Source organism: Chamaea fasciata, unplaced genomic scaffold (genome assembly GCF_029207755.1).
Source record: "Chamaea fasciata isolate MVZ Bird 193981 ecotype frontalis unplaced genomic scaffold, bChaFas1.0.hap1 SCAF_22, whole genome shotgun sequence".
Lineage (NCBI taxonomy): Eukaryota > Metazoa > Chordata > Aves > Passeriformes > Sylviidae > Chamaea > Chamaea fasciata.
In genome coordinates, this window is record NW_027094107.1 from 8,908,009 (window position 1) to 8,933,301 (window position 25,293).

At 45.2% G+C, this 25,293-nt stretch overlaps 1 protein-coding gene across 1 annotated transcript in view; it reads left to right on the forward strand.

Annotated features, from left to right (window-relative positions):
• TENM1 (teneurin transmembrane protein 1) overlaps window positions 1-25,293 on the forward strand; it is a 256,550-nt gene that overhangs the window by 211,111 nt on the left and 20,146 nt on the right. Inside the window, exons 22-24 of the mRNA XM_066202385.1 lie at window positions 5,885-6,039; window positions 19,505-19,871; window positions 22,101-22,611. Coding sequence (XP_066058482.1) covers window positions 5,885-6,039; window positions 19,505-19,871; window positions 22,101-22,611 — 1,033 coding nt within the window. The remainder of the gene's footprint in view (window positions 1-5,884; window positions 6,040-19,504; window positions 19,872-22,100; window positions 22,612-25,293) is intronic.

Genomic DNA, 25,293 nt, shown 5'->3' on the forward strand with positions numbered 1-25,293 from the left:
CCCAGCTCTCTGTGAAGGACTAGAGATGGGGCTCAGTGAATATTCATCTTGCACTACTGTATGTCGAGCTGACTTTGAAAGATGCTTTTAAACATGCATGGCTGATGTAGTTGAAATTTGAACTTCAATATATTATTTTTACTGCAACTTTCTTTAATTCTGTAGAGATCTCAGACTAATGAGTCATGTAATAGATGACCAAGTACTTAAGCAGAATGTGAAATGATACAAGGTGGGGACATAAAATAAGATCTGTGACAGGCTGAACACATTTATTACACGAGAAGATATTGAAAATGAAGAAGTAACTACACAAGATATTAATCATTGACCGCATTCCAATCACTTGAACTTTACCAAGTAACGGATTTTAATTTTGGGGTGGGGAATTCTGTTTGGTGGGTTTGGAGATTTTTTTTTTTTATAAAAATTATTTATGGCACATCTAGTCGCCAGCGCTATCTTTTAAACAACCTGATTGGCATTTATGGTAAGTTCCTTGAGGATCGTGTTCTGATTTTAACGAGATCAGCCACGGAGTATTGGAGCAATAAGAAGCACTAAAATGAGTGGAAATACTTGGGGACTTGTTCTGAGCCCTGCAAAGCCAATGCTTGAATCAACACCATTAAACACTTACCTACCCTGCCCTGCTGAAATCTGGGGCCTTTAGACCTGTAAATAGCTTTGACTTTGCGGGTGTAATTGACAGAGGCAGGGAGAGTTTGAGACAATCGAGTTACCAGACTTTGCTGAGCTGCAGCGTCTCCCAGGCAGCAGGGAGAGGAAAGTGTCCAATTAACATCCAATTTCCATTAGCTGGTGTCTGTGAGCAGCGTTCTCACCGCACAGCTCTGCTGGAAATGCAAGCGCTGCAGCTTCTGCAGAGCAGTAGGTGCCTCCAGTGATGCCACCCTAAACACCAGGATTTACACCTTTGGGAAGACTGAATCTAAACGTTCAAGGTCCTGCAGTGTCTGCTTTTTGATTGCTGGGTCCAGACCAGCATCCAGGCCTGGATGCACACTCTGTGCAAGCCCTGTCAGTGCCTGGGGAAATCTGAGGGCACACTGAGCACAGAGTGCCTGGCTGCAGTGCACTGACCTCAGAGAAAGCTCCAGGGAAGTGGAGAAGGTTGGAGTAAGTTCTAAACCCCCATGCACAGAAAGTCCTTCTCCACAGCTGTGGCAAAGAACTTTTTCACTCAGGCCAATGGCCATGAGATAGAAACACAAATGAAAGCATAACTTAAAAGTCGGGTCTGCAGTGTAGTTTTATCTATTTTGCTTGCAATTGCTTTCCTAAGGAGATATTACTTCAAAAAATCATGGTTTTGAAGGTGTGTTCATGCTAGTAGCTTGCATCCCGAAATAATCAGTCTTGTTGCTCCTCATCCTCAGCAATACTAAAGTGAATAAAGCCGTAACAGCTGCTCAGACTAAACCTGTACTCTTGTTAAATGGCAGTAGCCCATTTAGGACTGCTCCTGTTCAGCTGGGAGATTCCTTTTCCTTTCAGCAGGGTCAACCAAATTCCTATCATTGCCTTTAGTGACAGCAGACACACTTGCCAAAGGTAATGATAAATGCTATTTTTCCAGAAATCTTTGCTATTCTGTAAATTCCTAAGACCTTTCTAATCTTTCCAAAGAATTCAAAAAGGAAAGTAGAATAGGGTGAGATTTTTGACTGGCAATACATAAGGTTAGAAATAGACAAGCCAAAGTAGTTTGTAGCCTCAAGTCATTATCATATATGCATCATAAAATCAGGGGAAAAAAATTCCTGCCATTTTTCATTCATTTAAATTTATTCCTTATTTTTCTCTTCAGTAGCCTTAGCTACTACCTATGACTTCCAAAGTACGGGAAACTTGTGGAACACTGTAAACTTTTTGGATAGCAGGCTTTTCCTAAATTTCATCCAGCATTCATCTGAATTCATAAATCATTCACTGTTCTCTTCACCCATGTCAGCAGGATGACCCCAGTGATCATGTCTCGGGCTGGAAGCTGAACATGTTCATTCCCAGCCAGGAGTTAAAAATGCTGTTTGCTCCAAGTCTACTGATGTGCCTCTAAAGAGAACAACACTCAAGTGCCAGGACTGAAGTCGTGCTCCAACTGACAAAGAACTCCTGAATATTTTGCAGCTAGTGCTGAGACAGTGAGGAAGTAAAGCTGACAAAGTTCACAAGGCAGGAGACTGCAAATCACTTGAATCATATTTTGAGTGGTGTATTATGGTAACCTATAAATAACTAATTGCATAAAATTGCTTTAGTTCCTAGATGGCAGCTTTAATTAAAAGCACCGAAGACATTTAGAAGTTTAGAAATGGATGGCATGTAATTTGCCCTTTTAGCACCATAAAATGGTAATTAACCAATTTGATTCACTTCTTCCTATTAAAAGTTTTATGAGAATCACAAGTTCCTTCTAAATACAGTTGTTCTTTAGCAGAAGGTGGCATTCTCTTTTATCCATCCTCACCAATAGTTGTAGATGTTGTTTTAAAAATTCTTCAGAAGCTTAATTAGAAGTTTTCAATGTAGAATGCTCATTTGTAAGTTGTTAGGCATCAGTGGGGCATAGAATCCAGTGCTGCAGTTCCTTAAAAAAAGAAAAACAGAATCAGACTGAGAGCCTGATACAAACTACGTCTCCTTCTCTAAAAAAAAACAAAATGACCTTTCTTCCTCACTCCTGGGGTGAGCAGTGCTCCCACTTGCACTCGAGTGCAATTCATTACCCTCAGCATGTGCCTGTTTCCTCCCCCAGTTCCTTGGTGATTAAAGCACAATTGCTGTGCTCTGTGTGATTTGATTCTGCATTACACTGTACGTCAGAAAAGGATTAAAAATAAGCTCTTGGAGTACAGATTATGTGTAGCATCATGTAAGATGTGACAGGAGCATTAATGAAGCCGGCTCTAATGAATAAATTGGGACAGTTCAGCCACCAATCTGTATTGTTTTCCAGTGGATGCTCTGTGAAGGGTATTTGTCAACAAGACTTAAATGCATAAACAGTTCTTTCAAGCAGGTAAAGTCGTGTCGTTTTACTGTAGAGTCATAAGCTGTGGGAGCAGTAGGTGAGTGCTGAACATCTATACGCTCAGTGGTACTTGAGGAAACTGGCGTCTTAGGGAGTACCAGGAATTCAGTGCAAATACTGGAGACGTGGGCTAATTCATGCCTTTGCACTGGCACATGTCCTTCCCTTGCAGACAGGTTGCTTTCCTGCAGTGGCTGGAGAGCAGCGTGAACGCTGGAAACATTAAAAGATCCTTGGTTTTCTTATCTAGTCAGTGTTTGAAATCCATTCACCAACACAGCTGAGTAGCTTTATTTCATTGCAGCATCATTTTTGACTTTTATATAATGGATGGTTTGCAGCCAACACAGCCATCTGTTCTCGGGGAAATTGCGCAAAACAGAAGATGCACTTGCCCTGGTGACAGATCCTGGCCCTGTGCGGTGTGCGGTGTGGCTCTGGTCCAGCCGAGAGGCAGAGCTCCTCCCTGTGCCAGGCGGGCTCGGGCACGGCCCGGGTGCTGCCCTGCCCGCCCACATCAGCGTCCCACTGCAGCTCCTGAGCCACGCTGCAGAGCAAGGCAGATCCCATCTGATACCCCTGCAGGACAGAGCGTCACTGAGACAGGACAGGGCACCATCCCTTCCCAAACCAGAGCGCGCACGTCACCCCAACACCAAAGCAAACCTCTCCGCTTCTCAGACTCCCTCTTACCTCAGCTCACCTTCAGCCTTTTGGCTTTGGGCTTCTCAGGAGCAGATGACAGCCAGGAGCTTGCCAGTCGTTCTGGAGTTTCCAAAGGCACAGTTACTTTCTAATTAAAGACTGAAGATCCTCTAAGGGAGCCAGGAGCGAGCAGTCACGATTTATGAGCTCGCAGGCTGGCAGGGAGTCAGGCTGTGACACTGTCTGCTCCTCCTTTAGCCTGTCGTAACCTCCTGGTTTTCCCCAGCTGACCCATCCAGCCTCCAGCAGATGATTTCAGTTCCCCAGGTGACATCTGTCCTGCAGAACCTTCAGCCAGCTCACACAGTGAGGAGATGGAGCCCTGTACCTTGGGCACTTCTGTCCTGGCTGGAGGAGGCGACAGGACGGTGAATACCCTCCTCTGAGGGCAGTTCACAGCCAGATGCATACATGGCACTGGCCACTGAAGGAATTAATTTCATCTCCCAGCACTGTGCTGATAACCTGAGGGCTGGATGCTGCAGGGAGTGTTGCACACTAAAGGTAACTGCTGTGGCTTTGGGATTTCTTTGTGTGATGGTACCCTCAGGACTCTGTGGTCACACCCTCAGACCTGTGCAGGGCTCCTGTGGTGAGGAGGCACCTCAGCAGCAGTCCTGGGCGCTTTGTCCTGGGAGCCCGCCCCCGGGTGTTAACACTGCAGGAGAGAGCAGGTTACCCTCAGTTGCGTGTGCGACTCCAGCTCAATCCCCGGGCATTCCCAGCTGCCAGGGAAATACGTTTAGGGGCTGGTGGAGGCCATCCCCCCTCTCCCCAGCCCCATGGGAGATGCATGTTCTGCATCAGGGGTTCCTGGTCCTGCCTCTGCCCCCACACTGCTTCATCTCCCTTTCCTCCAGCTGTGACTGCTCCTAAATATTAAACAAAAAAACCCTTAAGCATGAGGATTTTGGGTTGGAAGGTGAGGAAATTCAGTTTGAGGCTATTTTTCTTTTTTAATGGCATTTGGAATTGCTGTGTGGGATCCTAAACTGGCCTGCAGACAAGTGTTTTGTAAACCTAGAGTACATACAGCCTTCAGTTGTGCTGAATGCAGGGGACAAAAATCAAGAACCATATAAGCCACTGTCCAGACCATCTGTTCAAGTCCTCTGCCTTTCATTTCTGTGCAGCAGAACATAAATTCATTATTAAAATAGCTTGGCTGTGCACAGCAGCTGCTATAATTGCAAAGTTATGCAACTTTAAATGGGAAATTATGAAGTAGTTTAAAGCAAGAAATCGAGCGGTTTTGGTAGAAAGGATTTCACAAGTCTAACATGAATAGCGATGCTCTTCTGGTTACATTTTCAACATCTGAGGGAAATAAGATCTTACTTACAGTTCAAATTGAATGCAGGAAGAGCTGCAGGGGAGCTGTTAGACTGGGGCGGAACAAGGCTGGGCATGAGCTCCAGACCAGGAGCTGTCCTGTGCAGAGCCCTGGCACTGGAGTCCCGTCCTTCCCCAGCTGCTGCAGGTCCAGCAGCGGGAGAACTGCCCCAGCTCCTGCTGGTGACCACAGCTGGCATCAGCCTGACCATCATTTTGGGCAGCCCTGCCCTGAGATCCATCCTGCAGCTGCTCCTGCTGGGCACAGCCTGGTCTGCACCTCTGGTGCCTGCAGCCCCTGTCAGAACTGGTCCCTTTGGCCCTCTGGGGATGCTTCCTCCTGTGCTCAGAGAGTACAGCAATTAAAATATTGCCTCTGCCTAAGAGTGGAGCAAGTGAAATGAAAATGAGGCAAAATCAACCGTAAGGTAAGTTCTTAGAAAAGCCAGCCTTGCCCACTTCCTGACAGACGTGAAGTTATTGAAGAGCCTTGTTCTATGTGTGTAAAATTACATTAACGGCAGAGCTGCTGCTGTTTTGTTTTGCTTCATCCTCACATCTTCCCTTTTTAAGTCAAAGCAAATCTGGTAGATGGGTGTGAATTTTCCATATACAGTTTGTATGAGCCTCAGGTAGTAATGGGTGGGGGAAAAAGGTCATACCTTTTTAAATCAGCATTTCAGAATCAGAAAACTTCTGTAGCCTAATGAGAGAGGAAACATTGTAAGCTCATGCTTTTCAGTCAAGGTAATGCCAGTGGTAACACTCTTCTTACCCTTCCCCTTGCTGCAGGTATCACTGTAGATAAGCACGGATTTATTTACTTTGTTGATGGTACAATGATCCGGAAGATTGATGAGAACGGTGTGATCACGACAATCATAGGCTCCAACGGCCTCACATCAACCCAGCCACTGAGCTGTGACTCCGGGATGGACATCACTCAGGTAGACACCTGGTTTTTGTGTGTTGTCACTTTGGAGCACATCGGAGAGACAGATCACTCACTCTGTTGTACCAGGATTGTGTGTGGAATGTGCTGGACGAGTCAGAGAATTCGGAATGGCACAGGATGGAGTGGTTCGTCCCCTCACATGATTACCTTATGGTGTATAAATGTAAAACCACACTTGATCTTTGCCCCAGGAGATGGCCAGTGAATGTATAGAGGGTCTCATGTAAAGAATACAAACTCTGACAAACCTCCTTACTGAAATTTTTCACAAAATCCACACCTTTGAGATATTCCCCATACACAGTATTTCATAGACATGAAATAAATACCAACAGTGCACGTTCTGAAAAGTAACTGTATCAAATTTGCTCAATCATTGCTTCCAAAATTGTTGCTGAGAACCAGAAAAGCCCATGAAATAATCACATCCCCTTGAAGTCAAGCATGTTAATCTGGAATTATATCAGTGAAAACAGTGGGATGATATTTTCACTTAGAAACAAGTGTATATCCTTGCAAGACTGCTGAGTTTATTCCAGAATGGCATAAACATAAATGAAAAATGAATTTGGCCCATCTCCACTTAAATTAGTTTTTGGCTAAGTTACAAATGGCATTTAAATCAAGAGAATATGGGTTGCTCACAAATTGTGTATTTAGAGAGACTTACGAAATAGGTTAATACAATCATTTCTCAAAGCTAAATCTGTTCTGACAGTAAAATCAACAACTTGCCCAAAATCAGTATTTCTTAATTTACTGAAGTACAAAAATGTACTCTTGGAGTAAATATGTGGAGTAACTGTCCATTGCAAGCACCACCGTAAATGACAAGCTTTGGCTTTAAGGCATTCACTTTAATAAATGAGTTGATTATGAAGGAGTTTAATCATTTGTTCCAATATCAGTTTTCATGGTATTGTTCTTGGTAATCGTTATCTGTTTGTTATTTACCACCTTCTCCTTCTTAAGCATAATATTCTGTATTCATAACCAGGGGAGGAAGGGACAGATGGGGCCGAAAAGATTTTATGTTGTGACGAGTAAATGACCAAGCTCTGACTAATGACTTTGATCTCATACTTCACTGGGGGGGTTTTAATCTGAATTTAGAAGGAAGGGGATGCTCAGTTGAAGTGTTTATGAGGTACACCAGCATTGTCAGTACTGTTTCAGCCTGTTCAGAACTTGGATGACTTTTCTTCCGAAAGATCTCTGCACAGATCATTTCAATTTGTTAATAGAGAGAGCAGATCTAAAGAAAGTGGCTCTGCAGAGCTGTGCATGTGAATAGCTGTGTGTATGTGCTCAACACTCCTGCGGATGCCAGGACCTCAGCAGACACCTGCAGGGCCATGAGCCACAACAGGAGTGCCAAGGGAAGGGACTTGGGTGGAGAGAGAGAAAAGAGATGGGATCATCTCTCTGTTTGCCTGCCGGGTGGCTTTGGGCTGGATCCTTGTCTAGACATGGGGCCTTTCTAGGCTGCTTTTTATCCCACGTGTGTACCCCCTCTTCATGTTTGCACATCCCTAGGGTACACTGACATTTTTAGCTTGGTTATTGATGGCAGATGAGAGCTCGTTGTGTGGGTATGTGTCTGTCTGTCTGTCTGTGTCAGTATTCTTCTCCTCAGAGTAAATCAAAACCTTGGGGCAGTTTCAAACAAATTTGTTGAGAAACGCCCACCTTCACAGCAATTAAATTCCTGCACGTTCCATAAAAAATATTAATCCAGTTGGAGGACAGAAACCTAAAGTGCCCTTTCAAAAGGAAATATTGCAGTATAAGCTTTCTTTTATTAAACTCCAGAGATTCCACTCAGGATGTAATAAATGCCCCATTCAGAGGAAAACTTCATTTCGCGCTCGGATCTTATTAAACTCCCCAGCCAGCCAGCCATGCGACAGAAGTCCTTAGGAAACCAGACTTCATCACATCCAGTGTTCTTGGAAGTTATATTGACGTTGTGGGAGTTTTTGTGTGAAAGTAAAAACACTACAGCTCATCTTGAGTGATAAGCTTTGCTGTTCTGCCTCCGTTGCTACAGTGAAAGCTGAGCAGAGAATTAGCAGATATTTCTACCATCTTGCAATTTCATCCTGTGTCTTTCCTCCCGTGAGAAATATGTGGGCTGAATTTCCACTGCTCCAAACAAACCACAAGTCATTTATATCTGTGTGAGTGGCTGCAGGTATTATTTGGGAGCTGTTTAAGCCAATCTCGGGCACAGTCACTGCAAACACAGAGACCAAACATTTGCAAGTCAACAGAAAATGGATCCCAAGAGCTTCTTCTTCGCCTGTGACCACGGCCTTGTTCTCGTGCTTGTGTCAGTCCCACCAGGCATGAGTGTGTGCCAGAGCAATAGCTGCAGCCTGACTGATGGTGTTAATAACTGTCACCGCCGTGTTCCAGGATGAGAGGTCTGCTCTGAAGACTTTTTCTTGACATTTGCACTTCATCAGCCTTTGTTCAGCAGTTCTCCATGCGAGGGAACCATCCATATTGTGTTGCCTCACAGAAACTTCCGTGACACTGCAAAATGTTCCGCTCCCGGATAAAGACGCGACAGGGTTACTCACGTAGGCAATTTGCCCGCACAGGTCAAATTAAAAGGCAGATTATTTCTGGAGCAGGGTTTAAAGGAGACCCAGGCATGGCAGGGATGTCGTGTCCTGGACAGCCTGCTTTGAGTGATGGGGAAGAGGGGAGAGGGTCGTAAGTAATGCTGTCGGTGACCCAGTTGAAATAGTGAAGTGAGAGACGCTGCTGGGAAGCAGGAGTGAAGAGGAGCAGAATTGCTGGGAAATGTATTCCACATCTCAGAAATGCAAACGCTGACATTGCTCCTGCAGTCACAAGGGCTGCAGGCGCTCCCCAGCAGCAGCTGCACAGGCACAATATGCTTCAGTGGCATTGTGGAAGCCTTTTGAGCAGAACAAAAAGCTCCCAGGACATGGTGACCTCGCTGGAAAGCAGCAATGAGGGTCTGCTCATCAGAGCAAGCACAGCCCGGGCAGAACTTTCACCGGGTGCGTTTGGAGGAAGGAAAGAAAAATGTGAAAGACAAAAATATGATCTGATGGCCGGGTGAGAACAGGGGGAGAGAGCTGCCAGCACAAAACCAAATTGATTCTAGGCTGAAGTACCTCTGAGCCAGGCTGAGAGTAGAATATTGCAGAGCAACTGCAAGATTACATGGGGCTGATTAATTAATTAGTATTGTGGGTCAGAACACAAACTATCCCTTCAGGTGTTTCTCTATGTACCCAACGTTATAAACTGCATCCTTGTAAAAGCAGAAAGAAGAAAAGGCATCTCTTAACACCAGATGCACAATATTCTAATCGTGCCATCAGAAAGGGACAACTTTGTTTTCACTGTAGCAAAGTGTTGCAGAACTGCTCCTGCTCTTCCTTTCCTTTTAGTTCTCTACCTGTGCCTTTGGATACATTCTTCTAGCTGTGAGCAATTAATGCGCATAAATATTCCAATTGCTGGAAAAAAGCACACAAAGCAGAGATAACAGTTTATAGAGCCTTTTATTTTATTTGTGGTCTTCCCTTATAGAAGTCTTTCAGAGCTTTTTTTTTCTTTTTAGAAAAGACCTTTATTATTTTTTCTGGGTCTTGCTGGATGTAGGAGACCACAAAAGCTGTAATTTTTTTTTTTCCCCAAAAATGAAGTCATCTTGTTCTCTGGTCCTTTTTACTCTGCTGCTTAATTTCATGTTCTTTCTTCTCTGGCTTTGCTGGAGTACCAGAAAAGATAACTAGAGTGGAAGTCGTGGCCTCAGCAAAGTCAGCAACTGTTTTTGCCACTGCCTTCAGTGGAAGCAGGACTTGGCCAAGCTTAATTGAAAGGGTAGTGAGGGGTGAGTGTGTGAGGAGCAGCTGCATCTCACAGGGAAGTTGGTGCTTCTGAGAAATAGCCCAGAACAGGTCTTCACTGAGGCATTTTCAAACCTTTTCAGAATTGAGGCGTCCCTCCAGTTTATCAAGTGTTACTCTTTGGAAGCCATTAGTCTGTACAAAATCATTCCAGCCACAGCAGCATATGCAGGAACAAGCAGTCACTGGCGTGCACACTTGGGAGCAAAACCAAGCTGAACGCCTTTTTAAAAAGGATCTTCAGGTATAAGGGCAAATAATCTTTTCCCAGGGGTAGAGGATCAGCTAAGTAGCCTCTCTTCAACAGGAGCTGAGAGAAAAAAGGCTCACAGGATTAGGACCTCGGGTGAAAAAAAAGTCTGAGAGCTCATAAATCAAACTTGTAGGTGTATAATGTGATTTTTGGAATATTCAACAGAAAGCAGGCTGGTTTCATCAGAACTATTTTATATTCCAATCAAATTGTTCTATCGCTGAGTTAGAAGTGTTAGTCACAGACACAAGATAGCATCCGATGAAGGCACACTGCAATTTCTCCCGTAAAGCCCAAATATTCTGTTTGTATTGGGCACCTGCAAAACAGCAATTTATTTCAATTATCTGCCATAAATAATCCATTACGATTGAGTAAAAGACTGTGTACATTTTAATGAACTCTTCCAGTGATTGCATCCTTTCCTTTGATTGTTGAGGCAGTGTCAGACACTTGATGGGCAAGTGAAGGAGAACCATGCTCATGACTTCCCTCTTACCTCCTGCTACACGGAGACAGGTCTTAATTCTCCTTTCAAAAATTTGTTTCTAATAAGCAACTGCAAGAAGGAAAAATCCTCTGTGAGAATTGGATGGCAAATTGAATTGCAAATGTCCATTTTCAGTGTGCCACACAGAGGGTGTGTTTAAAGCTGAGCATGGTGGGGTTCAGGTCACTGAGAGCTGCAGACGGGGAGAGGGCACTGCTTCATGCAGTGTGTTCCTCTGACAATAACACATTTACAAACAAATCAGTGAAAAATGTCTGAAGGACGTTCAGCTTGCACAAACTGGGCCTCATCTCCTGCTGATAGCTTCCTCTGGGATGAGTGTGGCATGCAAAATGATACAGTGCCTTGGAGAATAGATCTGCGAAGTTTAGCAATGTAGGTCACATTGCAGGAAATCACAAATGTCTGAACATCACTCAGTGGCCGCTCAATCACCCGCTCCAAGCACAATGGGAAACTGAACAGCGTGTAGTTGGCTCCAGCAGGAACCAGAGAAAGTCACGAGGTGATGTAAAACCCTTTAGGTCCTCCATCCACAGGTTTTTCTTTATTTAATTCCTTTCTTCTTGCCACTTCAGAATTAAAATTCTTTGTCCATATCAGCAGTGACAATAAAACCAATGTGATTTTTGCTATTGCTGCCATGAGCTGTAAGTCTGTTGGGTGGCTCCTGAAAGGTGTGCCAAAAATTCAGGGAACCAGAAGAGTTCAGTTGGTTGAATCTTGTGTAAGTAGTCTCGTCCTAAAGAACTAATTTCATTGTGAAATTATTTCTGTATTATTTTTGTGTTATTTTTGTTTGCTTTCAGCCAGCCAGAAGGATTTATGCTATTTAGTTCTCTTTTTTTTTTTTTTTTGCGTTTGGTTTGAACGGATATGGAAGAGATTTTTAAAGGACATTTCTAGACCTCCTACTTGCTAGGGATTCCTTTCACTCTCTGGGTCTAGAAACTGCAAGAGATTGTAGGAATTTGCCCTAGAAGATGCCCTGCCATAAGGATGAGTTGCAGTTTAGTTATTTTTCCCATCTTGTTTTCTTTCCCTTGCAGAAGTTGTATTTGCAAGTTTAACTCTTAGGGGAAAGCTTCAGCCACAGAAGTGAATTTGTATTTTCTTGTGAAAGCTGTGGAGCTGGCATTAGTTCTGATCCTTGTGGGAATGTGTTTCCCAGCCCTGATCTGGCTGAGGAGCGGTGTTGGCTCCCACATCTCAGCTGGAAACCCCCCAGCAGCAGCTCCTCATCCCTCCCTTTCCCCCAGTGGCACTTTCTGCCCATCCCTGGGGCTAAAGCAGCTCTGCCCTGAGGAGCAGAGCTGTTGTCAGAGGTCAGGATCCTGCAGAGGCAGGCAGTTTCCTGGGCACAAATCTGCAGGAATTTTTCATTTCGAGAATTTAGTTTTTCATTTGGAGTTTGAGTCAGAACTCAGGGAAGAGTCTGAGTATTTGGGTGGTATGTTCCCAGAGGCTGGTGTTGCTGAGAGGCGGGGGGGTTGCCTTTTTCAGGTCTGGAAATTTCATTTTGTGGATCTTTTCATCCTCTCAGTTTCCAGGCCAGATGCTTTTATAAGACACAATACGGTGCTAGCTCCAGCCCCTCACTGTTCTCCAGCAGCTCTTAATTACTGTCTCAATTAAAGCTTTTCCGGATACTCCTTTCACCTTATCTGCATTGGCAGCACGCTGGCTTTCTGTATCCAGAATTTCTGAGCCCAGAACAGAGAGATGAAGCCAAAGCTCAGGATTTATGCAACCCCACTTCTGTGCCATCTCGTCTGACAAGCCCCAGGACCTGGAGCTGGGAGTTACAAAGTGAGGCAGAAATGGAGCCAGTGCTGTTAATAGCTGGATTCCCACCTGGTGCCATCCCTCCTTTTGGCTGGGCAGATTACCTGCAGCAGCACGTTTGGAGGACATCTATTCCCACTCCAGCACTGCAGACATGTTTGGGTTACATTCCAATTCATGGTCTATTTTGAGATATTTTAATTGAAGAGTCTAAGATGCCTCCTCTCAGAGGTACCAGTCTGTTCTAAATACTTTATAAATTCCTTCTGGGCATTTCACAAAGTGTTTCTTTCACAGCCTGTGCAAACCATGGGTACCATGTTTAAACAGGCTTAAATGGCTTAGCAATCTGAGTCCCATTGATTTTCATAGCCACTGTGCTTGTGTGACGCTGGGTAACATTCCCTCTATTGTTAAATAAAGATGATTTGAAACTGTCCCCACAGAAATGAACTTTTCCCATCGATTTAGGAGACCCCAGATACGGTCCTTGAAGTTGTGAAGCAGTAAAAAATAACAAGAAATGATGAAGCAAGAGGAGAGCTGGGAAATGAGAGCACAGCAAGTCTTGTGGCGAGTGCAGCAAAGACAAGCAGTGAGAACTGTTGAAGTGGTGCCTTTCCTTTCCTGCTGCTCCGGCAGCAGTTCCCTCATCAGCTGGAAATAATTGACGGCAAAAGCAGGTTGGCAGGGAGACTCCGTGAGCCAAGATCCTGGAGAACTGGTGGCCTCAGACCTCGGAGCTGCATCTGTAAATGTGCCACAGCTGCTTTCCCAGCCCAGGGTAGAAAACAGCAGCCATCAGGCTGTGGACTCATTGATTTGGGTTTCTCACTGGGGGCCAGCGAGTGCAGAGAGCAACATTTGTGAAGTTTAGGGCAGGGACTGCTACAGCTGAACTGTAAAATTCTGGATTTTATACTATGCAGCATCAGAAGCAGGAGACACAAAGGCTCCTCCAGCGTGGGCTGAGGCTGTAATCCCACCCCAGGGAAGGGTTCCCAGTGTCAAACCTGAATTGTGTCACTGTGCGCCATTAGGAAAGGAGCAAAGCTGATGAGGGCAGCTGACAGCGTCAGTGCCGACAAAAGGAAGAGCCCAGAGCGAGAGCAGAGTGACAGAAAAGGATGAAAAAATATCCATGATTGTCAGCGGGGAAAAACCAGAGAGAATTGTCTGTAGTGAGACGTCCTGTGAAGAGTTCAGGGAGGCAGAAGCGGTCTCCTTCAGCCTTGGAAACGACCAGCTCACCCCTGATGGGCTGCCTGTGTGCGTCCTTCCTTGGAGCCACTCCTCTCCCAGGAGGAAGGAGAAGGAAGGGGTTAGGCAGGAAGAGAGAAAAATGCTGTTCAGGATGTTGTGGTGAGCATAACCAAACATCTGTTGGAAACAACGTCCGAAGTGGGTATAAACAGGAGCCGTGGGATTGGCCTGGAGCTGTGCCAGGGGAGGTTTAGGTTGGATACTGGGAAAAGGTTCTTCACCCAGAGGGTGGTCAGGCCCTGCGACAGGGAAGGGTTTGCAGCACCAAGCCTGACAGAGTCCGGGAGCATTTGGATAATGTCCTCAGGCACAGGGTGGGATTTCTGGGGCTCTGCTGGGCAAGGTCAGGAGCCGGACTCGATCCATGTGGGTCCTTCCCTCTCAGGATATTCTGTGACTCCTCAGATAAATAAAAGATTAAGAAAAGGAAGTTAGCAGCAAAGGAGAAATGCTGAAGAGGCCATGAGCAGGTCTGCAAGGGCGTATGCTAGAGGTGAAGAAAGGCAGAGGTGCAGAAACAGAAGTGCTTGAAGCTGAGCAGCACAGATAGGAAGTAATCCATCAGTCAGGACTATCAGGGAAAATTTTGGCATGGATTTCATGCTCCTACATGAAATTGAATCAAAATAAACAAGCAATGCATGGCAAGAAATCAAAGCAATGGTGAAGCCTTTCTAGGGATTTGTGCAGCTTCTTTTAATCCATGATAAATGAAACTTATCCCAGTGAAATTTACCCCCACAACCAAACAGTTAAGCTCTTGAAACCGGCATTTGCACACGAGGATGAATTTTTCCCTCTTTACTTGTCTTACTTTGATATGAAGGGTATAAATTGTTCGATCTGATTTGTTTAGAACAGTACCAAAAATGGCTCAGCCATCAAATGTCATGCAAAATGTGCAGAAAGTTTCATCCATATGTTCAAGACCAAAAGTGAAGCGGTGTTCTTCCCAAACTTCACAAACCCATGGATGTGTGTGCATCCTCAGGCACGTCTGCTTCAGTATCTGTGGACTCTCCTAGCAGTGCCAGTGGGCGAAAACCACTGTTGATTTAGTTGTTGAGCTCTGCTGTGGGAAAGGGGAGCGGGATTGTGTGGCAGGGCTCAGCAGGGGCTGTGGGATGGCTTCTGTGAGAAGCCCAGCGGGTCCAAGGGCGGCTGGCCCCAGGAGGGACCCAGTGCTGCGTCCATTAGCAGCAGTGTAACACCTCTGGGACGAGGTGTCTGAGGAGGAGGAAAAAGTGAGAATATTTGAGAAGAACAGCCCTGCAGACAGCCAGGTCAGGGAGGAAGGAGGGGAGACGCTGGAGCAGAAATTCCTTTGCAGCCCGTGGTGAGATCTCCTGGTGAAAATCCATTTAAACTGAAGCCTCCTTAGTGCACTTTGTGTTTTCCAGAACACTGGACATGAAAAATGTATTAGAAAGTCAGACCAGTGGGTGTTAATTTTGCACTTCTCAAAGCAGAGATGGATTGTTAGCTATAGCTGGAGTCTTTATGTTGACAGTTAAATGCTGAATTCCCAGAGAACCTGACGTGTTAATACTTACATGCAAAAAGTCTCATTGCTCAAGGGTTCACTTTTTTTGGCAGTGATTTCCATTGCATATACTCAGTCTCCTGTGAACCAAACCAGAACTGTCACCTGAAAATTTCAGTCTGTGAAGAGTAAACAAACCCTGGCTGGTTGTTTATAATGGGATAATCAGCAATGCCAGTTCTGGTCACTGCTCAAAAAAAAAAAAAAACCACCAAAGAAAAAACCAAAAAAAAACCCCAAACCAAACACCAAAAAGCCCCATTGAATATAAGAAAAAAATGGTTGGAATTGGCCCCATTTTGAGTTAACAAAAACAGGTATATGTGGAAAAGGACTTTTTTACACGGACTTGTGAAACGCTGCTTCAAATTTAAAGGTATATTAACTGATTTAATATTCCAGCTCTAACTGAGGCTCTGTCTGGAGAAGCTTTGCAGTCGGCACAGTGGCATCAGATGGAAGTGGAGGTGCTTCTCTGTAACGTGTTTATTGCCTTTGAATGAAGCACAACTGATGGTTTGGTCACAGAAGCTGCCAGAGGGCAGCTTGCTTTAACGAGAAGTAAACAACCAGTGACTTTTCAAGGTAACAGTGAACCTGAGGGTGCACTTACACTGCAGCTTAAGCTGATTTAGGTGATTAGTTTCTTTTCCAGCAAACTGTCCTGAGCCTGCTCTCAGTAGGAACACAAACTGGCCTTGCTGCTCTGGGAGAAGGGATGGAGTGGGACAGCAGCAGGCTGTGACACCATCTTACGCCACTTTCCGACGTCAGGAAGGACAATCCTGACAAGAGCAGCGCAGGTTTATTCTAAATCTGTGAAATTCTTGTTCAGATTGGGAATGCTCAGTGATTTGTGTTATTGTGCCTGTTTGATTTTAATTGGGCTATTTCAGCTTGTTTCCCCCTCCAATTTCAGCAGCGTAAGCTTGCAGCGTGCAGCAGCTGGTTTTTCTGCTGCAATCTCCAGGCAGGTGTGTGCTACCTTTAATATTTCAGATACATCCTTGACTGCTTTAAATGGCAGAAGGGAAGCCGTAGGAATAACCTTCGGTTGGCTTTGCCAGAGCAGAGAGCTGGGCAGCAGTTCTGGTGTAGGGACAAAAATTGTTCGGATGTTTCCAACTAAAATTTTATTTATTTTTATCTCACTGCAGTTAGTTTTAGAGATATGAGCAGTATGAAAGCAAATATGCTTGCAGTTAACAGCTGTTAAGCTTTAGGCACATTGCTCCAAGTGAAATGTGCAGCTGCATAAGAGTTTCTTCTATCTCAGTAAACCAAATCAGCCTCAAATAAACCAGAGAAAAAGTTTTTTAGGCCCAAACCAGTCCCTGTTTATCTGCAGGACACCAGACATACCTTCACAGTGGGAGGAATTCCCACTATTTGCTGGGCAAGGGCTGGTCCACAAAAGAAAACCAGCTATCAAAACATGGCAGGTGCTAGGCAAGGTCATTACGGTAAAATAGATGGTTTTGTCCCAGGTTTTTAATTGTGAATAATCTAGTTACAGTTAATCAAAGATTATTTGTACAGCAATGCCATCTGTGGAGGCCCCTAAAGTTGAAGGTGTCTATTTTCCATTGAAACTAATCCATCTACTTGGGTAGAAAAAGCGATTGTTCTGCATTAAAAGGTGCATTGCAAATGTGGTTTTTTCCAAGCTTCCTGGAGAAAGCCATGTGGAGATTTTTCTGTTAAGTGAAGAGCGTTATTTGGCGTCCCAGTGGTCTCTGAGCTGAAGCAGGAGCTGGCGGGGCTGTGCCGGGCAGCCCCAGAGCAGCGGGTGGAGCCCAGGCAGTCACAGTGCCCAGGAATTAGCACTGGAGTGGGAGGAACCTGCTCCAACTGCCTCACCACATTTCGATCATTTGGAAGGACTCGACCACCTGGTTCAGGAGCAATCTTGAGCCCAACAGCTTCAGTTTAAATGCCAGTTCTGATGGTGTCTGCTCCAAAGGACTGGGGACAGGGAGGGACTGGATTGCTCCTGAACCCTGGAAATTGTGTGGTGAGCACGCAGGGGGAGACACAGCAGCCACAGTGCCCTCACATCGTTAAATCATCAGTTACCAAACAGCAGTGCACCTCTGGAAATGAGATAGTTCAGGAAATGCTGGAGAAAGGGAGAGACTTGGATTCCAGGCCGGCTGCCCAGCTGACCCCAGGCAGGCAGGTGGCTGGTGATGGCCACGCTCTGCACCATATGGTATTGCTCAGTGCTGAGCAGTGTGGCAGCATCAGCAGCTCTGCATTCATCCTGCTTTTCGTTAGCACAGGGCAAAAATCAGCAAAACCAGCAGCAAACCGGTAAGTGAAACAGTAAAAGCTTCTGTGGCACATAAAGCATATAAAACAGTTACAGGTTAGGCTGGTAGTTATTGGCTTCCGATGATGGAAATATTTAGACCAGAAAAATCCCACTCAGATAAAAGCAGCCATCTCTTCACGAAGGATAACAAGTAAAGCATCCTGAGACAGACAAAAGCATGGCTCAGTTGTTTTCTCACCTTCCCAGAGACGACCTGGCATCCAAATGCTCCAGTGGCCGCGAGCTGGGGAGAGGGACCAGCCCTGCTGTGGTGTTGTTTCCCAGCTCAGCAATCCTTTCTCAGCAGAAGGAGCTGGAAGCTCTGGCCAGCACGTGCTGTCATCAGCAGCCTGTGTACTCATTGCCTTGCAGGTCGACAGGCAGCCCCACTTTTAATTTGAATCGTGTTTAATTCCTCCAGATCACAGTGCAAAAGGTATCAGATGAGTGAGGTCATTCTTCAGCTTTTTCCTCCAGCTTGGTTTGAAACTTGCTTTGGTTGGCACTCTCACCTGCACAAAGGCAAAAAGCTCCCCTTAAGTGTGACAAATTTACCTAATCCATGACTGAAATAATGAATTCACAAAGCAAAATCATTATGAATAATTAGGCTTGGCTACATTATCCTGCAAAGTATGATATATTGGTGTATTATTTTGTTACAGAGTATTAAGCTTATATTTCTTGTGGCATATAAGTCTTGTTAACATTTCTTGCTTAGTAAATAAATAGTGGAAATGTGTCCTACTCTTCTAGTATGTCATTTTCCTTTTGTGCTAACAGGCAATTAAAGTGTTACGACATTGACAACCTCTCACTGTTTTCCACTCTGCCAGCATTGACTGCAACCTTGAAACAATAACATTCAGACCTAGAAAATTTTCTGGCTGATGTTGCATGACGTGAAGTGTGTGGTTTTATTTGCATGACTGCATAGGTATAATAAAGTTCCCGCTTTAATGGACTTGTGCAAATACCTCTCAGAGGGTGCTAAATTACTTTTCAAATCAAATTTTGCTCCACACTGGAGTGGGACCTCAGAAAAGAGTGTGCTTGTTGCAATTTGTTCCAAACCTAATTAAAGGTACTGGAGAAGCAGTGCTGAGATGTCGCTGTTGTGTTGGAGGGGGCTGAATGAGCAACACAGATTCTGAATCTTCTTAGAAGGCATAGATCACAGTTTAGAAATTAGAAATTAGAATTTAGAAATCACATCTCTTTATGGACTGTTCTGATACAACTGGACATGACTGGTCCTCTAATTAACACCCTGCACCATCACTGGTTAATTAAAAACTACACCCCTTTGCAAACATCTTGCAAGTCAACAACAAGGACAAACACCGGGTACAAGGATTGTTTTAAGTTCTTTTACTGAGCTTTCTCACAGCTCCCTAGACCAGTGTATAGGAGAGTTATTTGACTTCCTCTCTCACAGGCCTTGTCGCTGTCTAATGCTTGAAAATTTCTCTCTGACCAAGCTGTCAGCATCCACACTGAGAGAGTCTGCCGGATGTTGTCGTAATAGGACACAAAATAAAGATGCTTGGCTCCAGTCAGAAGGCAGGAGAAATCAGAAGGTTTATTTACAATTCATTCAGCCCTTTTATAACGCGCTGTGCTAAAAAGGGACATCACTGGTGCATAGGGCTGACACCTCTCCTGTTGGCTAAGTGGCAGAAATAGCAAACAACCCTGTTGTTATGGGAAGGGAGTATTGTTTAGACACGGTTGTTTTGGGAAAAAGAAAACTCTTGAAAACTTTCCTTTGGGAAGAGCTCAGCAGTTCTGAGGCTCAGAAAGTATCGAGCCCACGAGGTGTCTTGGTGATGTGATCGGAGGTGAATGAAGCTGCCATAATGCCCTAATCGTTCTTTTTTCCCTGGTTTTCCCAGGTGAGGTTGGAGTGGCCAACAGACCTGACGGTGAACCCCCTGGACAACTCTCTGTACGTGCTGGACAACAACATCGTGCTGCAGATCTCGGAGCGCGGGCGCGTGCGCATCGTGGCGGGGCGGCCCATCCACTGCCAGGTGCCGGGCATGGACCATTTCCTGGTCAGCAAGGTGGCCACACACTCCACGCTGGAGTCGGCCCGGGCCATCGCCGTGTCCCACAGCGGCGTGCTCTACATCGCCGAGACCGACGAGAGGAAGATCAACCGCATCCAGCAGGTCACCACCAACGGCGAGATCTCCCTCATCGCCGGCGCGCCCTCGGACTGCGACTGCAAGATCGACCCCAACTGTGACTGCTTTGCAGGTGAGGGCATGGTGCTTGTTTCCTGGCCAGTGGCTGTTGGATTTATCTCTGATAAAGCCGCGGGTCAGCAAAGCAGCAAGGGGAAGGAGAGGTGGTGGGGCCACCATCCCTGGATGTGTTTAAAGAAAGACTGGATGTGGCACTCGATGCCATGGTCTAGTTGAGGTGTTGGGGCTGGGTTGGACTCGATGATCCTGAAGGTCTCTTCCAACCGACACGTTCTGTGATTCTGTGGGAGACAAGCAGTGATTCAGCTTTCTTGGAGAGCCCAAAGCCTTATCGGCAGATCTTTGTGGATTTAATCCATTGACTTCTGAGATGTGAGTCTTCCGTTGCCACTGGAGGCACTTCAGGATGCTGCTAGCCTTTTCTCTTTTGGTACAGTGACTACACCCTGTTCAGCATTAGTTCCAGGTCTGTCTTGCTGTGTCAGCTGCATTTGCCCCTGTTGGAGATGGCACCAAATTGTACCTAAATGCTCCTGGAACAGGCAGCCCTGCCCAGCAGGAGGAGTGCCAAGGGGTTTCACATCAAGTGCAGAACTCCAGCTCATGCCTTCTCATCACTCGTGCCAAGCTGCACCACCAGCCAAATGGTGCAAACATGTATTGTGCAGAATTTCTTTTGCTTTGTGTGTTTTAAACTGGAGCAGCCAGTGGCAGGCCTGGACATCAACAGCAGCACAACCACTGTCCCCTGATGCACCAGAAAAAAGTGTGGCTCTTTTATTTCATAAAAACAGGCTGGGACAGAGGGCAGCATTCCCATACAGAGGTGTGCAGTGTGTTGCCATCCTGACATCTCTGAGAACCGCCATGTTCTGCTCCATAATAATGTCATCATCATTCTTAAGCCTCTCATTTCAAGTAAAAGGTTAATTACTGACAAGAAAACATTAAGTATGTCGAGAACAGAGAGGAAAAAATGCAAATGGTCTTCCAGAGAAGGTGGGTTGCTGACCCAGCATTGTAATGATAATCAAAGCCTCCTGTGCATTGCCAAGTGCTGCCAGCTTTAGTGGTGGCTGCAGGTGACCAGTGAGGAACAGAACCCTGGACAGGATTCCTAGTGAGGAAAACTACTCTCAGTGCTGAAAAACGAAAAAAACTGTGGCAAATCTAATGATTGGTCCAGCCTGGTTTGGTGAAAGGCAGGGTCAGCTTGGCAGAAAGATCCACTGATTTTCTGTTTCCAAGGAAGCATAGGGTGTGCTCAGACACTCCAGCAATTTCATGTCTCAGTCAGGAGAAGGAGAGCAATGCACCCAGTAATGTGGTTTTCCCTAAGAGTGAGGTTTAATATGCCTTCCTGCTAGTTACAGGAAATCCTGCTCATGTAAACTCATTTCGATAGACACATACAGCCCAGGATAATGCAAAAATCCTTTTGAAACCTTAAATGACACAAACCAAGTAAATTGTCAAGAGATATTAAAAGGGATTCTTTCTCAAGGCACTTTTTGGCTAGGGTTCTGATTTTGTTTTCCTGTAGTGTTGAGTTTTTAATAAGTATAAACTAATCTTTCTTTCAGTGTCATTTTAGCTGAATTACTGGGGTTTATTTTCTTTTTGTTTACAACACAATTCTGCTTTAATGACATGCCAACAGACAGTAAGTAGGGAATGAAACCTCAGGTATCATGGTTGGGTTTTTTTTTTTTTCACAATTCTGCATTAAAGCTTTCCTGAACGGTAAGGTCTGGGACTCAGCAAAAAATGCTGTGAATCAGATAATTTATATTCCTGTTTGTCTTCACCGGGACTAATTTAGAATTGCACCAACCTTAGATAGCAGGGATTTAATCAGTCGGAAGAGGATATTGTTTTATTGACCTGTAAATGATACTGAGGTGTCGCAATAGGACACGAAATAAAGATGCTTGGCTCCAGTCAGAAGGCAGGAGAAATCAGAAGGTTTATTTACGATTCATTCAGCCCTTTTATAACACGCTGTGCTAAAAAGGGACATCACTGGTCCATAGGGCTGACACCTCTCCCACTGGCTGAGCAACAGAAATAGCAAACAACACCTGTTGTTATGGGAAAGGCACATTGTTTACACGAGGCTGTTTTGGGGAAAACTGTTGAAAAGTTTCCCTTGGGAAGAGCTCAGCAATTCTCAGGCTCAGAAAATATCGGGTCCACACTGAGGAGAAGCAGCGTGTCAGGCTCAGGGGATCAGCTGAAAGGAGGAGATCAGAGGTCACTAAAACTGCCATTTCTCCCCCAGGTGACGGTGGCTATGCCAAAGATGCCAAGCTGAAAGCCCCCTCCTCCCTGGCAGTGTCCCCCGACGACACGCTGCTGGTGGCCGACCTGGGCAACGTGCGGATCCGCGCCGTGCGCCGCAACAGCGCGCACCTGAGCGACGGGCACCTGTACGAGATCGCCTCCCCCGCCGACCAGGAGCTCTACCAGTTCACCATCAACGGCACCCACCTGCACACCCTCAACCTCATCACCAGGGACTACGTGTACAACTTCTCCTACGGCGCCGACGGGCAGCTGGGCACGGTCAGCAGCAGCAGCGGCGGCGCGGTGCACATCCGCAGGGACACGGGCGGGCTGCCCCTCTGGCTGGTGGTGCCCGGGGGACAGGTCTACTGGCTCACCATCAGCAGCAACGGCGTCCTCAAAAGGGTCTATGCCCAGGGCTACAACCTGGCCCTGATGACCTACCCTGGCAACACGGGGCTGCTGGCAACCAAGAGTGATGAGAACGGGTGGACGACCGTGTATGAGTAAGTCCAGCCGTTAAATGCCTGGAACTCTCGTTCTAAATGAGCGCCGGAAGTTTTTTTAGACAGCTCTAGTCATTTAAAAACACACCCTGCTATCAACACTCGGTGAGACAGGACAAGCAGTGCTGTTGCACAGGCACTGCCATTTCTTAGGTGCCTAAACCTGTCATATGTGAATGCTCTGTGCACAGTGCCTGTTGAGTACAGCAGAAATTGCCTGAAATTACACTTCATTTGCACTTTCTTGTTAAGAATCTCTTTCTCGAAATGAAAATATGAGATTTTTAATTTTTTTTTTTTTGTCACTTAAGAGGTACAGGAAAGTTATGGTGTGAATCAGGAATTTGCAAAATTCCTGAGGAGGGCAGAAAGGGGAAAATTAGCATACTCATCGGAGAAGGGAGTGTTGCAAAGGAAATTGAGAATCTCAGTGGAATTCAAAGACAAGAGTGAGCTTGTCTCTATCCGCAGGGGAGGAAGATATATAATAATAGCAAAAGGATATGTAATAGCAAAAGGCTGTATGTAAGAAGAGTAGGAAAGGCTTCATAAACAGGACATTGAGACAAGACAGTTAAAAAGATGGAGTCAGAACATCCCAACCTGCTCCCAGAGAGAGAACAACCCAAGAGGAATTTCATTTTTGATTTACAAGGAGGTGTGTTGTATCAGGATTTCTCATTATTGATAATTAATTGCCCTAATCCCTGTTTGAGGATGCAACAAGTGCTGGATGGAAATCCTAGTTCAGAGTCCTTAGGGAGGATAATAGTTCCCATTTCCTGTGGAACACAGGAGTTCATGGTCAAAAACTGAAATGAAAACCATCCAGGTGAGGCTGGAACAAAAAGCACATTGACAAGAAGTGAGTTGCTGCCTGAGTCACCTGGAAAGGGAGTAGAGTCCCTGTCATTGCAGGTTTTTAGAATCATAATTTCTTCAAATGAAAGCAGGATAAAAGCAGAGAAGATGCTGCCCAGTATGAGGGGTTTTTATTCAACAGGATGTTTCTTCATCCTGTCCTCTATTATTCTGCCAAAGACTAAATTAATAGGGTGGGCATATAAGCCATTAGAGAGGGCCTTTTATACAATACATGGGAAAACAAAAGCATACGGGGTCTTCCTGGTTCAGCTCTCATTATCAAACCTCTACTGATGGAAATTTAAACTGTCTTTGCAACAACACAAAGCTCACTGTTACCCTGGTGCTGCTCAGACACTGATCGGAGTCACCTTTAAACAGAACTGACTGTAAATGTACGTATGCTTCTTTTTAATAACTTCAGTGCTGAGAGTTGGCCGTTTATATCCCCACTTGATGCTGGTGTCAGTCCAGGCCACGGACCAATGGCACTTTCAAAGGGCCTTTAGAGCAGCTGCCAGTCATGTCTATTAAAATGCTGAACAGCAGGCCTTGTAGCAGGGCCTTGATTGTAGGAGCAGGGGAGAGCAGATTATTTTTAGTCATGTGCCTTTCAGTGCTGGCATTCTGTCCCACTGACATTGAGCATAAACCATTGCACACAACTATTGCTTGTTCCTCTTTTTAAAGTACGGCTCAAATGCTGAAAGATCTTTTAAAGGACTTCACCTGCTTGCAGGTGCCTCCCACTGTGTGTAGTGTGGATTTATTCATGAGGAAGTACCTGTGCCTTGGGAGGATTTGTATGATGTATGTGATTAACACAAAGAGATTTTGCTAAATTGAATAGCTTTAACTACAGGCCGGGTAACACTGTCCTCACCCAGGCTTCGAGCTGTCCAGTCTCTGCGTGACCACACACTCCTGCCAGCCTACATCAGTCAGGGAAAATTAACAGAATTACAACTTCAGCATGACAAAAACAGCAACAAAATTAGATAATGTCAATTAAATAACGTCATGTAATTAACGTTTATGTTCTATCCCGTATCTTAAGTCATTTTCACGATGGATTACAAATCCCTCGATGACTGGAACACAGAATGTCACCTGCTGTGCCGCAGCCAGAGGGGCAGTGGGCTGTCACCACCTCTGTGCTGAAAGTTGTGCTTTCAGGAGATGCTGCTCACCCGCTGCCGTGAGCAGCTCATGGGCGGTGATGCCTTATTTGTCTTTTACCCAGGTACTGTCTTCCAGGGAGTCACATTCTGTGCTGACAGCCAATTTCAGTTTGAAAAGTTAGAATTTTTCGAAGGGTTTGCCTACATATATATGAATTGCTTGTGAGCACTCTGAGAATGTAGCACTGGAAGTAAGAGCAACTTTCAAATTGCTTGAAATCATCTGCTGTGCTTAAGCCAGATTTGCATTCACATCCCAAAGTTCAACCCATGGCACTGTCGAGCTGAAATAGGGATGAGATTGTTTAACAACACGTATCACACATACTTGGGAATATGAGCAAAGATAATGACCTGTTCAGAACATCTACCTCTATGTCAGATTCACTTGCAGAGGGAAATTATTAAGTGGTAGAAAACCACCTACAAAAGTACTTGTCATCCATCTACTCTAATCTGATGGAATTGAAGTGCTGAAAGAGCTCTTGCATACAATTATAGCTAATGTAGAATTTTAAGTCATCTAGATTTCTTTTAATATTGTGTCATTAAAGCTGTAAAAGGGGAGGGGAAGCACTGGGCCTCCATTAAATCAAGGACAAGAAAACACCTGCAAGAAACAACTCTCTCTGAAAAA